The sequence below is a fragment of the Humulus lupulus genome, chromosome 8, assembly GCF_963169125.1.
Source record: "Humulus lupulus chromosome 8, drHumLupu1.1, whole genome shotgun sequence".
Classification (NCBI taxonomy): Eukaryota; Viridiplantae; Streptophyta; class Magnoliopsida; order Rosales; family Cannabaceae; genus Humulus; species Humulus lupulus.
The window spans coordinates 69,881,412-69,897,029 of record NC_084800.1 but is presented as its reverse complement, the minus strand read 5'-3'; the positions used below and the strand labels follow the sequence as shown (position 1 = coordinate 69,897,029).

The 15,618-nt window shown below is 32.1% G+C and overlaps 2 protein-coding genes across 2 annotated transcripts; one reads left to right on the top strand and one right to left on the bottom strand.

The window, feature by feature from the left end:
- The first annotated feature begins 3,744 nt into the window (after positions 1-3,744).
- LOC133795577 (uncharacterized) lies at positions 3,745-6,654 on the top strand. Its single transcript, XM_062233031.1, has 2 exons — positions 3,745-5,103; positions 6,592-6,654. The coding sequence occupies exons 1-2, from the start codon at positions 3,745-3,747 to the stop codon at positions 6,652-6,654; spliced, it is 1,422 nt and encodes a 473-aa protein (XP_062089015.1).
- A 561-nt stretch (positions 6,655-7,215) lies between these two features.
- LOC133795576 (uncharacterized) lies at positions 7,216-14,638 on the bottom strand. The gene is made up of 9 exons (XM_062233029.1): positions 14,129-14,638; positions 13,542-14,045; positions 13,270-13,414; positions 11,209-11,309; positions 10,835-11,122; positions 8,346-8,644; positions 8,130-8,253; positions 7,502-7,986; positions 7,216-7,396 (listed from the first exon to the last, which is right to left on the bottom strand). The coding sequence occupies exons 1-9, from the start codon at positions 14,636-14,638 to the stop codon at positions 7,216-7,218; spliced, it is 2,637 nt and encodes an 878-aa protein (XP_062089013.1).
- Between the last annotated feature and the right edge of the window lie 980 nt (positions 14,639-15,618).

Here is a 15,618-nt window from a genome sequence, read left to right as displayed (position 1 = left end):
AAACCATGCCCATATATGTTCAAAATGCAGTATTTAGTGTGATGGTGGTGTCGTGAGGTGAGAGACAATGAATCGAAAGAGAGAGAGGGGGAAGAGAGAAGTGAGAAGTGAAAAGAGAGAAGATGGAAGAGATGAATGTATTTTTGGTAAAGTGCCAACAAATAATATTATTTTGAAATACTTAATATGTCTAGCATATTTTTTAACTAGCATCCAATATGAGGTGGGTTCCACCAATTTTTTTCCACTCCAAAATTATAAGAAAATTGAGCAAAACTTTTTTTCTTTCTAATAGAATACTGTGTTAGATTACTAATGGATCCTTATTTTATCAAATTTATATTAATAATTTTATAGGTATAAAAATAATTATAAAATAATTTAATTTTCTTTCTTTCGTTTCTACCAAACTACCAAACAGCAAGAGTAAAAATCTGTTTTTATAGCTATCTTTCTTAAATATTTTCTTTCTTTCTAATTTTTTCATTCATTCATAATTTCTTTCCCCTATACTAAATATGGTGAATGTTTCATACAAACTCAAAAAAAAAATTGGGCTTTTTTTGGAAATGCATATATCAGGAACTTTTTTTGCAAAAATACGGTTCTTATATGTTTGTTTCATTAATATATATATATATATTAAAGTGTATTCAATATTACGGTTTGCAAAGTGGGTCTCCCACTCTTCCTTCTACACAATCTCCATCTCTCTCATCTTCATGATCTCATCTTTTCTTCTCTACCAGCCATTGCCGAACTGTATAGCTTCAACAAAGCAACCAGAAATCTCCTCCCGTCAAATCCAAAACACTCAAATCCGCAACAAAAAATTGAAATACCAACAAAATCTCATCAAATCTGCAATTAGGTTGAAATCCTATTGAATTGTGACTTCAAAAACAAACCCAACCACTCAAATCTTTGCAACTTTCAGGTAAGTTCTTATTACTTTTGTTGCTCTGTTTTTTGTTGTTTGGTGTTTCAAAGGTTGCTTTGAATATTGAATAAGTTGCTTATGGGTTGCTCTGTTTTTTTTTTTTTCTTGATTGATTTGGTTGAATCTGAATGGGTTGTTGTAAATATTTAGGTTGCTGCAAACAAGAGATTGGCAGTGAGTAGGATAAGAGAGCTATTGTCAATTTCATGAAATGAGGTCAAACTGAATTTCTGGGTTGCTGATTATGTTGCTGACTAGTTTCTTTAAGTTTAATGAAGGTTGCTGACTAGCTTGCTTAACATATTCTCTATTTTCTTTATATTTTCTTGAATGATTTGGTTGAATCTGAATGGGATGCTGTAAATTCTTAGGTTGCTGCAAACAAGAGATTGGCAGTGAGTAGGATAAGAGAGCTATTGTCAATTTCATGAAATGAGGTAAAACTGAATTTCTGGGTTGCTGATTATGTTGTTGGCTAGTTTCTTTAAGTTTAATGAAGGTTGCTGACAAGCTTGCTTAAGATATTCTCTATTTTTTTTCTTGATTGATTTGGTTGAATTTGAATGGGTTGCTGTAAATATTTAGGTTGCTGCAAACAAGAGATTGGCAGTGAGTAGGATAAGAGAGCTATTGTCAATTTCATGAAATGAGGTCAAACTGAATTTTTGGGTTGCTGATTATGTTGCTGACTAGTTTCTTTGAGTTTAATAAAGGTTGCTGACTAGTTTGCTTAACATATTCTCTATTTTCTTTATATTTTCTTGATTGATTTGGTTGAATCTGAATGGGTTGCTGTAAATATTTAGGTTGCTGCAAACAAGAGATTGGCAGTGAGTAGGATAAGAGAGCTATTGTCAATTTCATGAAATGAGGTAAAACTGAATTTCTGGGTTGCTGATTATGTTGCTGACTAGTTTCTTTAAGTTTAATGAAGGTTGCTGACAAGCTTGCTTAACATATTCTCTATTTTCTTTATATTTTCTTGCGTGATTTGGTTGAATCTGAATGGGTTGCTGTAAATATTTAGGTTGCTGCAAACAAGAGATTGGCAATGAGTAGGATAAGAGAGTTATTGTCAATTTCATGAAATGAGATAAAACTGAATTTCTGGGTTGCTGATTATGTTGCTGACTAGTTTATTTAAGTTTAATGAAGGTTGCTGACTAGCTTGTTTTACATATTCTCTATTTTCTTTATATTTTCTTGAATGATTTGGTTGAATCTGAATGAGTTGCTGTAAATATTTAGGTTGCTACAAACAATCGATTGGAAGTGAGTAGGATAAGAGAGCTATTGTCAATTTTATGAAATGAGTTAAAACTGAATTTCTGGGTTGCTGACTAGTTTCTTTAAGTTTAATGAAGGTTGCTGACAAACTTGCTTAAGATATTCTCTATTTTTTTATATATTTTCTTGATTGATTTGGTTGAATCTGAATGGGTTGCTGTAAATATTTAGGGTGCTGCAAACAAGAGATTGGCAGTGAGTAGGATAAGAGAGCTATTGTCAATTTCATGAAATGAGGTAAAACTGAATTTCTGGGTTGCTAATTATGTTGCTGTGACTAGTTTCTTTAAGTTTAATGAAGGTTGCTGACTAGCATGCTTAACATATTCTCTATTTTCTTGAATGATTTGGTTGGATCTGAATGGGTTGCTGTAAATATTTAAGTTGCTACAAACAATCGATTGGAAGTGAGTAGGATAAGAGAGCTATTGTCAATTTTATGAAATGAGTTAAAACTGAATTTCTGGGTTGCTGATTATATTGCTGACTAGTTTCTTTAAGTTAAATGAAGGTTGCTGACAAGCTTGCTTAAGATATTCTCTATTTTTTATATATATTTTTTCTTGATTGATTTGGTTGAATCTGAATGGGTTGCTGTAAATTCTTAGGTTGATGTAAAAATATTCATAAAACGATCATTTTGAAGAAGGTGTGAGAACAAGCAATTGTCAATATCTTTGGATTTAAAGAGGAGTGATTGAAAGGAGGTAAATATTTATTTGTACTTTGCTTAGAACAATTGGTAGCTTAATTGGGTGTTTAAAAGGTTGCTATAAATATCGTACATGTTTATTATTGTTTGCTTATGTTACTAATAATGATTTGAAGAGTTTACGTAAGAGTTTGTTTATTTGCTTAAGGGGTTATAGAGGTTGTTGAATAGGTCTCTAATTTGTTGTTTAATGTGTTAATAAAGTTGATGAAGATATTGCTTAATGGGTGCTTAACGGTTTATCATCAAGGTAGATTGTAAGTTGTTTAATAAGTTGCTTATATGTTATTTACAAGGTATATCTTGCTTGCAGGAAATGGACAACGTTGCAGTTTTACTCCAACACAATGGGCAATGGGATCAAAACAAAAACTATATCAACTTTGATGTTTGTGGAATAGTAATTAGAAATGACTGCAACTACAACAACTTGATTGGTATGATATGCAATGAATTGAAGCTGCAACTTGAATCTATACTTTTGACAATACAGTATCAAGTTAAAGATGGATACCCTCCTTTAAAAATAGTTGATGACTCACAATTGAAGTTCTACATAGATTTGAAGAAAAAGGAACCAAATTACACAAAATACCCTTTGTGTCTCACAATTGAATTCAACTCAATGCAGCAATGTTTTTTCTCAACTAGGAGTACAACAACACATAATCAACCATGCAATGAAATTGCACAAACAGAAGAAGCAACATCAAATTCAGATGATGAACCAGTTGATTATTCGGTTGCTAAAGAGGTTGCAGACTTTATTGATTATGCAGAGCTGGTGTCCAATTAGATTATAGAAATGATAGATGAAAGAAACAAAAATAATGAAGAAGAAGTGATTGACATTGACGATGATTTAGTCATCACCAACAACCGTCACCGAGAGATTGCTTTGTCTCAAATATATAAGGACAAAGAAACATTGAAGACTGTTTTGAGCCATTATGCGATAAATAATAATTTCCAGTATTGTGTACAAAAGTCATGCAAAAAGGAATATCTAGTTGCTTGCCTTGATAAAAATTGCAAGTGGATGTTACGAGCATCAAGGAATGGAAACACAAATCAGTTCATAATTAGAAAGTTCAGCCACATTCACACTTGTGCTTTGGAGATAAGATTAAAAGACCAACGCCAAGCAACCTCAACAATCATTGCAGATATGATCAAACACAAGTTCACAAACATCAAAACAAAGTACATAGCTGCTGATATAGTTAGGGACTTGAAACATGATCATGAAGTGCAAGTCAAATACAGCAAAGCTTGGAGATCTAGAGAAAAAACTATTGAAAAAGTTAGAGGAAAAGCAGCTGAATCTTATGCAGAATTGCCTAGTTATCTATATATGTTGCATCACACAAATCCAGGATCCTATATTGAACTAAAATCAGATGAAGATGGCATATTTTTATATGCTTTTGTAGCATTGAATGCTTCAATGAAAGGCTGGCCCCATTGCATACTTGTCGTAATAGTTGATGGGACTTTCTTAAAATCAACATATGGAGGGACGTTATTGGTTGCAGCAACTCAAGATGCTGAAGGTAAAATCTTCCCCCTAGCATTCTGTGTAGTTGATTCAGAGAATGATGATTCTTGGGAGTGGTTCTTTAACAAGTTTAGGAAAGCTTATGGTGTAAGAGAAGACATGAGCATCGTTTCTGACCGACATGAAAGTATTATAAAAGCAATCAACACAGTGTACCCAAAAGTACCACATGGGGCTTGCACCTTCCATCTGCTCAAAAACATGAAAAGCAATTTCAAGAAGAGTTCAAAAAAGTTCAAGGATACATTTTTTGCAGCTGCGAATGCATACACTGTGAAAAAGTTTGAGTACAAGATGAGAGAACTTGATAAGATTGAAAAAAGGCTACGACCTTACCTACAACAAATTGGGTATCACAAATGGGCAAGGATTCACTCTCCAACCAATAGACACTCAAACATGACATCAAACATTGCAGAATCTTTGAATTCTGCAATTGTAGCAGTAAGAAAGCTACCAATTTGTACGATGCTAGAGTGTTTACGAGCTTTGGTGCAACGATGGAGTTGGACTAATAGGAACATAGCAAATGCAACCTCCACAAAGTTGACAGACAAGCATGAAGTGATCCTGAATGACAACTACATTTACTCATTGAAGTTAATGGTATTATTCTTTATTAAAAATACATACTTCATTTTCATTTAATTTAACTTCGCTACACATACAAAACTAACAATATTACTCTTAATAATAGTAAAAAAAAAATAGGTGCACCCAACAAATCATATTTTGTATGAAGTTCATGATGATGGCAAGAAATCAATAGTTGATCTCAATTCAAGAACATGCACATGCAACAGGTTTAACACTATAATTCAATTTGTTATTTAAATATTTTATTGCGGTTGCTTTGGTTTGTAGATTGATAATATGTTTATTTATGTGTTGTTTATGGGCTTTATAAAGTTGCTTAAAAGTACAAGAGTTGCTCAAAAATTTTTGTTTTATATGTTGTTTTTGAGAATTTTAAGTTGGAAGTTGCTGAATAGGTTGCTAAATAATTGATTAAAGAAGTTGTAATAGTTGTTGTATATGTTGCTTGTAATGACTGGTAATTCGTGGTTCAGATTGCTTCAGAGTTGCTTAAGTGGTGGAACAGTTGTTGTATATGATGCTTAAAATGGCTGGTAGTTGCTTAATCAATTGCTTAAGAATTGCTTAATTAATTGTAACAGTTGAAATATATGCTGCATATAATGTTTGGTAGTTGCTGAATAGGTTGCTTGTAAAAATTTTGTATAAGTTTGTTATAAATATTTGATTTATTTGTTGCTTAGGTTGCTTATGATTTTATTTAAATTTGGTTATAATAATGATTGTGAGTAAATAAGTTGATTACGGTTTAACATGATGTTTAAATATTATGGTTTAACATCATTTTAGGTTGCTTTACAAGTTGCTTGAAGGGTTATGCTTTTTATATGGTTAAATAATGAAAGAGAAATCGCCTGTTATAATGAAATTACTCTAGTTGTTTTTATAAGATTGGTTATTTTTCAACAGGTTTCAAATAGATCAACTTCCTTGTGCCCATGCAATTGCTATTTTTAAAGAAATGAATTAAGATCCTTATCAATATTGTTCTCCATATTAAACCAAGGAAGCCATGGTTGCAACTTACAAAGAAAGTATATACCCAATTGGCAATGAAGACACTTGGCAAATACCTGAACATATCAAAGCTGTGAAAATACACCCTCCAGAAGGAAAAATAAGAGTTGGTAGACCAAAGAAAATAAGATGTAAAGCTGCATGGGAGAAAAACAAAAAACCAAAAAAACAAAACAAATGTGGGAATTGCGGTCAAAGTGGACATAACAGAAAGACTTGTAGAAACCCTCGAAAAAAAGATTAGATATTAACTTACAAAAACATACATTATTGCTTCATTTTATTTTCAATTCAATATGCAAAGTTCAATTGTTTGATTTATACAATGATTTTGGTTCATTTCCTTTATATTTTACTTTAAAATTACTAATAATATCTTGAGTTCTTTAATAAATAAAGGTTATTAACTCTATAAGTTTATTGTTAATTAATCTACTTAATATATTGCTTATGTTTCTTTTTGGGTTGCTGTATATGTAGTCATATAGAATTGCTCACAAGGAGGCATTATATGTTAATTTTGGGGATTATGAGTTTCTTTAGGTGTTGCTAATTTTTTTGTTATAATGGAGATTGTGGGTTGTTGAATAGGTTGTAAATGATTGCTTAAATAAATACAAAGGTTGTTGTATATACTGATATAAAGGGATTGTGGGTTGCTGAATGCTTAATAGTTTCCAAAAAAAAATTGATTTATATGTTGTTTTGGGGGATTATAAGATGCAGGTTGCTGAGTATACTAATTAATAATTGCTTAAAAATGGTGCTTAGAAATTTTAAGTGTTGCTTAGAAGTTTTCATAGTTTTTTGACAAATTGTTTATTATAATTGATGGTAGCGTAAGAGTTGAATGTGTTATTTACATGTGGTTATTTAAAAGGATTTTGAGTAGGATGATTAAGGGTTGCTTTACATGCTAATTTAAAAAAATTTATTTGGAAATTATCAAAGAAAGATAATAAATTATAGAACAATTATAACAAAAAACTAATCAACACAACAACATTAATAAAAGTATCTCTTAAGTACAACCAATAAGCATTTTATCTTGGCAGCAACAACATCTACATTAATAAAAGTTTCAAATTGAGTTAGTGGCTCTGCCTAATCACGACAAAGCATACTCTCGTGCACTCTCATATCCACATTCTTGTTTTCCCATTGCATATGAGTATAGTAAATAAGCAAGCCTAGACCTATGACATTCAACATAACAATTACATCTTGGAATCTCTTTTCCGACAATGAAATACTCAGCAAAAGAGACATATATATTGCACTGTCTCTGCACAAGCATAAAAAAATAACAAAAGTTATATACTTAAAAAACATATTAAAATATAATATAATATTTAAGATTTCTAAATATTGTAAAGAAAGAAAAACTTACATAGGCGACCCAGAATGAATGTCATCATCCATAACTACTTCAAAAGAACCAGCTTGAGGTCTCCCAACATAAGGCTTTGAACAGAAGTCTATATCAATTCGCTTATAAAATCCAATGATAGACAAATAAGTTGGCAGCAACACACAAAATGGTTCTATAGCTAGCAAGGCAACATGATCCTTGCGATCACAGCTCAAGGTATTGTAAACATGAATCAACCTATCTTTGAACGACAATATAGCAAGAATCCAATGCTTTTCATTCTTAACAAAAATAGGAAAAAGAACATGATCTACTTGTAGCCAATATTTGTTGCAACTCAATCCAAAGCCCATCATAACCTCAGCAACAACATGGTTACGATTCATTACCCCATGATCGCGATTCTTCTTTAAAAAAGAATCATAAATGACTTCAATCCTCTTTTGAAAGGTAGTATCAGTTGTAGTGAACTTCAAAACAGTAGAGTCACGATACATACCTTTCTTCCTCAAATAATAAAAGACTACATCAACATGTTGTAAAGAAAAACAAATTTATTATACATTTTAGCAACCAAATAAAGAGAGTAAACTAAAAAAAATAGCACCATATAAACAAAAAATAAAATAAAAACAAAAACACTTACTGATTTTAAAATAGGCTGTCCACTATATTGAAGTGCATGAAACCACATCTTTTTAGTAATAACATCTACCCCAAGTTGCAACCCAGGAATGATAAGGTTGTCTTCTTTCGAGTACAATCTCGATCTATTAAAAATCAAATAAATAAGATACGATTAGAAAACATAAAAAAATAACTAAAACAAAGATAACAAGAAACCAAAAAAAAAATTACTTACTTGTTATTACTTTTCATTCCTATATCAAGCCATACATAGAATTCTTGAACAGCGACAAAGTAAGGCAATTCACCAATTTTGTCATCTAATGGGCAAAGTCCTTTGACAACCTTGATTCCTCCTGTTGATTGAATCACACTACTTTCCCTAGAAGAAGAACAAAAAGTTTGCAAAAAATGTGACTGCAGGCATGGTGGAAGCTTAATTGTCCTTTTTGGTAGAGCAGGAGTAACATATCCCAAGTTACTCTCACTACTACCAACATAAGGGACAATAGTTGTGCAAGGAATAGAAGTTACCTATAAAAAATAAATTGAAATCAAAGTAAAAATAAGAAGCAAAAGATAAAATTGAATAAAAAGAAGTGTAGTTTGAAAAAAATCCCACAAAATGCATCATTGCATGTAATGACCCACTAATCTAGACTATTTGGACCATTAACAAAACTATACATAAAACTTACAATTTTGCGGAAATACCATAATTTTATTGAGTAACTTGTGAAAATAAGAGTTACTTACAAAATAGAATACTATGTAGGATATGGGATCCCATTGTCTTTAAAAACAAAAACATGATTTAAATGAAAAGAATTACATAAGAAATGCGGAAAATACATATAAAACCATAAAGAGGTAAAATGAGACTACATCCTCGAATCGAATAACGCTCGGCCCCTTGACTCCATTCACCATCGATACACATCCTCTAAGCGTCACGAATCTTACCGCCTCTAAAGCTATTTTCCTGCACATAAAACAAAAAGGAATGAGCCTAATGCCCAGCAAGGAAAATCTAACACATAGTCATAAACATAAATTTCATAATAACGTAAAGACATATCATAACACATAATACACTTATTATAATGGCCATTATTACTTGGGGTCCCATAGACTAAACAAGCTTATGCCCATGAGATTAGTGGGGTCCTACCAGCTAAATAGGCATATGCCCACAATCTTTTTGGGGTCTTGTTAGTCAAATAGGGCATAAGCCCAAGCCTACAAACAAACACATTTATAACATATTCATAACATATCATAACATACCACATAAGATAACATAAACATAAACATATAGATTCTAGCCTATTTTCCTTACCAAAGTTACCGGGATATGATGGACTGAGTTGGGACTTTTGGAACACTCCTAGAACCATATGAGAAAGAGTGAGTCTTATGAAGAAAAAGAAATGAAAATGAATAGGAAGACTAAACCATTGAGAAATATGCTTACCACAACTTATGTGCTTAAGAACTTGGATTCCCTAACCAAAATAAGAATGAGGTTAGGGGACTGAGTAGAAGGCTTTGAGAAAGAAAATAACATGAAACAAATGAAATAGAGTTTCGGGTTTACCTCAAAGACTTGCAAGACCAATCTAACCACAACCGAAATACTAAAGAACCTTACTTCCCAAAGTGTTTGCTAAGCTTATAGTGATCAAGCTTATAATCCCCAACCCAAGTGTTTACACTCTCACAATAACCTAGCAACTTGCAGCCTCTGAACTTAGCTTGATGAATGAATGAAAAATGCTTGGTGCTAGGTCCTATTTATAGAGTTCTAGGAATAAAAATCTTCTTTTTGGCTTTGAATAAAAATAATAAATTTAATTAAAAATATTTGAATATCCTTCAGCTAAAGGCTTAGGAATTGTTCAAATTTTTCAAAGCTTGATTTTTAAAATAATAAAAACAAATAGAATCCTAACTTCTAACTCCCTAAATCTCGTAACTCTAAACTCCCCTTCAGTAAAATCAACATATCTGGAGTTTTAGAACTCCGTTTTGGACTCTCTTTATACCGTTAGAAAGCTCATTAAATTATCTACAACTTTTAAGAAATACTATTTTTCGAAATTCCTAATATAACTGGGTCAAAAACAGGTCGGAAGTTACAGCATCCTAAATTTACGAAAAATCTATTTAATTATCTAAATATCAACCTAATCCACAAATAAATAAAATTGTGATAAATGTCATGCTCCTATCAGATTTTGGTGAAGACTAAGTCTTATAATTCTCTTATTTTATCATTAAAATAATAATTTCTTAATAATCATACATATGATAAGTGTTACTATCCTATTGGGTTTATCTAAACCTTATAATATAATAAATATCATCATCAATATCAGTCATATTAATCAAACCTTAGGTTAAAATTAATATTCTTAAACTATAGGTTAAACTTAGAAAATCTACAAGTACTACTATGAGTGTCCAAATAATTCCCGGTCTGAACCAAAAATCCACAGTAACAAAGATAATACTATACATACTATAATACTACTAAATAATTAGCTAAGTAAAGTTCTTGGACTCTACATTGCAGCAACCAAAACAAAACATATAAACAACTACAACAACCATAAACAACAACAACATAATTCAATTAATTAAAGCAAAAGACTATAAAAATGGGTAATACACAATAACTTTAAATAAAAATAAATAAATAAAGAGAATTGACTAAAACTATACCCCAGTTGCCTTCATCGCATCTACATCTTTATATGCATTTTGTATAGCCTTATCCAATTCAATGTCTAATAAAGAATCCAAAAAAGAGACTTTTGGATCTTCAGCAACTGCCTCTGCAACCTCAGTTGCAACTCCAGCAATTTCTGGATCTTTAGCAACTTGAAAATCAACAACCTCACCAGCAACTTTTAACACAGCATCAACAACCTCATTAGCAACATAACTAGCAACTTCATCAACCTGGGCAACTTGAGATGGAACTTGACAAGTACCATGAGAATCATCAACCTACATAATAAACATACAAATAAGCAAGCAAAAACATATCAATGAGTTTTTTTTCTTTTTTTTTTGCAAAATAAAATTAACTCAACCTTAGAATCCTCATCCATGTTTCCTCCATTGTATTTTTCATGATTATCATCTTTCTCTTCTTCTTCATCATCATTGTCTTCTCCAATACGCTTTGCATTGTCTTCATCATCATCATCATCATCATCATCATCATCATCATGTAGAGTCCAAGAACTTTACTTAGCTAAGATAGATAGTAGTATGATAGTATTTATAGCATTATCTTTGTTACTATGGATTTTTGGTTCAGACCGGGAATTATTTGGACACTCATAGTAGTACTTATAGATTTTCTAAGTTTAATCTATAGTTTAAGAATATTAAGTATAACCTAAGGTTTGATTAAAGTGACTGATATTAAGGGTTATATTTATTATATTATAAGGTTTAGACATCAACCAATAGGATTTTAAGCACATGTTATGAATGGTGATTAAGGATTAAGTATTTTTTAGGATTAAATCTAATAAGGAGTAATGTTTGAATGTTATAGGGTCAGTCAGCAGCTTTGAGTACGTTGAGGGCTTAGTCAAGGCTGTTTATTCCATTCAAACTTAGCTAAAAATGTGTAATTTCGTGTTTAAATATTCAGCGTGTGCCGATATATCGCAGCTATAGGGGGCGATATATCGCAGCACGTAGATACGGAAAACACGAATCGATGCACGGTCGCCTTGGGCATACTGGCCCAGGCGATATATCGCCTACAGGGGGCGATATATCGCCTCCTTTAGCATATGTTCAATTGTTTTTGAATTCTTTTCCTTTCAGCCATTCAAACTTCTTCATAAGTCCAGCATCTTTTGAACGAGTCTTCAGCCTCTGCTGAACGATTATTCAAATGATTTTCACCTAAAAAGCCATTATTTTTATTCAAGTAAAATCAAGATCTTTTCATCTCCAAACTCTATAAATAGGACCTAGTACCCAGCCATTATTCACCTTTTGCTCTAAGTTCAGAAGCTGCTAGTGTTAAGTGAGTGTGAGAGTGTAAACACCTGGTTTGGGAAAACTATAAGCTTAAACATCATAAGCTTATCAAACACTTTGGGAAGTGAGTTCTATAGTATTTCAGTGGAGGTTAGATTGATCTTGCAAGTCTTTGAGGTAACCAAAACTCTAGTTCCTTTCTGTATTATGTTATTTTCTTTCTCATAGTCTTCTACTCAATCTCTAACCTTAATCTTCATTTTGGTTAGGGAATCTAAGTTCTTGAGCACATAAGTTCGGTAAGCATGTTTCTCAAATGGTTTAGTCTTTCCATCTCTTTCATTTCATCTCCTTTCTTTAGACTCACTCTTTCTTATGGTTTTAGGAGTGTTCCAAAAAGTCCCAACTCAGTCCATTATATCCCGGTAACTTTGGTAAGGAAAATAGGCTAGAATCTATATGTTTATGTTTATGTTATCTTATGTGTTATGTTATGATATGTTATGAATGTGTTATGAATTTGCTATGCATGTGTTTGTTGTAGGCTTGGGCTTATGCCCTATTTGACTAACAAGACCCCAAAAAGATTGTGGGCATACGCCTATTTAGCTGGTAGGACCCCACTAATCTCATGGGCATAAGCTTGTTTAGTCTATGGGACCCCAAGTAATAACGGCCATTATAATAAGTGAATTATGTGTTATGATATGTCTTTACGTTATTATGAAATTATGTTTATGTTTATGACTATGTGTTAGATTTTTCCTTGCTGGGCATTAGGCTCATTCCTTTCTGTTTATGTGCAGGAAATAAGCTTTAGAGGTGGAAAGATTCGTGACGCTTAGAGGATGTGTATCGATGGTGAATGGAGTCAAGGGGTCGAGCATTATTCGATTCGAGGATGTAGTCTTGTTTATGTTTTTTATGGTTTTAAATGTATTTTCCGCATTTTCTATGTAACTCTTTTTAGTTTTTAAGTTATTTTTGTTTTAAAGACAATGGGTACCCATATCCTACTTATTTTATGAAAGTAAACTTTGTTTCTACAAGTTTCTGATAAATTATGGTATTTTCGCAAAAATGTAAGTTTTATGTATAGTTTCGTTAATGGTCCAAGAAGTCTAGAGTAGTGGGTCATTACACATCATCACTTTCATCGTTAACTTCTTCAGATTGATGCATTTCTTCTTCTTCAGACTCATCCTCCTCTTTTTCATCTTCTTCTTTCGAATTATTTTCAACAATTTCATCATTAACAATGTTGGTATTGTCCTCCTCCTCAATATCATGAGAATCCTATTAAAAATACAAATACAGAACAAAAATAAAAATAAAAAATAAGAACAAAAATAAAAAATAAGGAACAAATAATGATAGGATAAAGCACAAAAAGTTCAAAAAATAAACATAAAACAGTACATACCTGTTTCCCTACAAAATGGGAACTAAATAACTTCTGAAGATTCAAAAAGGCTTCATGAACATGACTCTTCAATGAAGACAACTCATTAATAACAATCTTGTGGCTCTCTTCTAATTTCTTGTTGCTTGCTTCTAATCTTGTGTTGCTTTCTTCTAATCTCTTGTTGCATGCCTCTAAAGCTCGTAAATGTGCATGCATGCTACTTAGCGAAACATGAGGCATCTCAGGCGTAGGAGATGAATAACCACCAACATCAGAGTGAGGATGAATAGCAGGCAAAGAAGGTGAAGAACCACTAGCAACAGACCGAGGTGGAGTCTCCACAAAGTCATCATCTCCTAATGCAGTAACTCTAGAATTAGTTGCTCTATGTCCTTGAGCAACTCTAACATTATCAGGAACACCAATTTCATCCTCAATAGCTTCCTTTTCTTTTAGAAACAAACTCTTTATTTCTGAATTTTTTCTCTCCTTGGAAGTAGGATATATATTCCTCAATTTCAACTGCAATAAAAAGTCAAATGTTTTTTTATATATAGATATAAAAAAGAATATAATTAGAAGCATATTATTAAAAATGAAAATACCTCTGCAACATTCAAAGATAACAACTCAGTCACTTCTGCAAATGAAGGTTGAATGTTGCTTGACCATTTGAGAATACGTGGGATGGATCCTTGAGAGAGATGACAATATCTCCCATTCAAGTATGGACAATACTCAAAAAACCATACTTGAAAGGCATATGGAAATCTAAGCAACCTATAGAAAGCCTTTTCTTTTTTCTTGTCATCTTTGTTGCTATCTTTTTTACTAATTTTTACAACAATCCTTTTCTTTAAAGATTCAACGGTAGCCTTGAAAACTTCTTTACCCCAAGGAAATTCAAAAAACTCACCACTATCTATAATATTAAAGTCCTCTTTGGGGACTATATTAGTGTCAGAAGAACTAAGCAAGAAATTGTGCAAAAAATGCATCAATGTAATCTTCAAAGCATCCTCATCATTTTTTTCAGTTTTTCCCATCAAAGAATTCTTTAAGAACTTTTTTATTGATCTTCGAATGATCCTTGAAATATGTAGAATAAAGACCATTATCCTTTGAAACATATTTGATTTTATCTGTGGATCCCACACACCGTTATCCGGTGACCAATGCAAACTCCCTCATCCCAAAACGAAGCTTCATGCCATTTACACCAACCCAGATCTCTAGTTTGTTGGGTTGTTGCAACTCTCTTAGCAATAGATTGTGGATAAGTTGATGTTGCATTGTGAACTCTGGCAGAGTTAGGAAATGGCCAAAACATGAATCACCAAAGTCACTAACTTGCTTCATTGAAAGCTTTTCATGGATAGCTTGAATCTGAGAATATTTGATTGTAGAAGCAATCTTTGAAGAACATCGATTATCCGGATGAATTAGGAAATTCATACCCTATAAAACATAGCAAAAGAACACACAATATTATATAGAAAAATACAAATATTAATAAATTAAGCCACAATCCGCAATCCATAAAAAAACGTGTTAATTAACCATTAAAACTACAAAAGCAACCCAAACATCTTCTTAAGCAAAACACATCAACCTATTAAGCACACAAAGAACAACCAATTAAGCAGCCGTTGAAACTGTTAATCAACCCATAATATGCATTAACAACATATAAAACTAATAAAGCAACCCTGTAAAATTCAAATGTCATAGAAAAACAACACAGTACAACTAATTAAGCAACACAAACAACAACCATTTAAGCAATCCTTGAAAGAATACAACAACCCTACCTAGCAACCCTTTCTAGCAACAAAGAAAGCAACCCTATAAACTTTGAATCAACCCTATAAACAGTACGTAAATAAGTATCTCTCAGTCGCATTACAGTCAGTTCAACAACTCCTCTATCTCCATTCGCCAATCGCTTTCAGTGTCTTATTATACAGACTATGAGACTATATATCAATAAAACTATATATATATTTATATGTGTATTATCAAAGCCAATCGCAAGATATAAAATGAAATTAAGGCATGATTAAGAAACCTTCAAAAGACCTAACCACCTCATAAT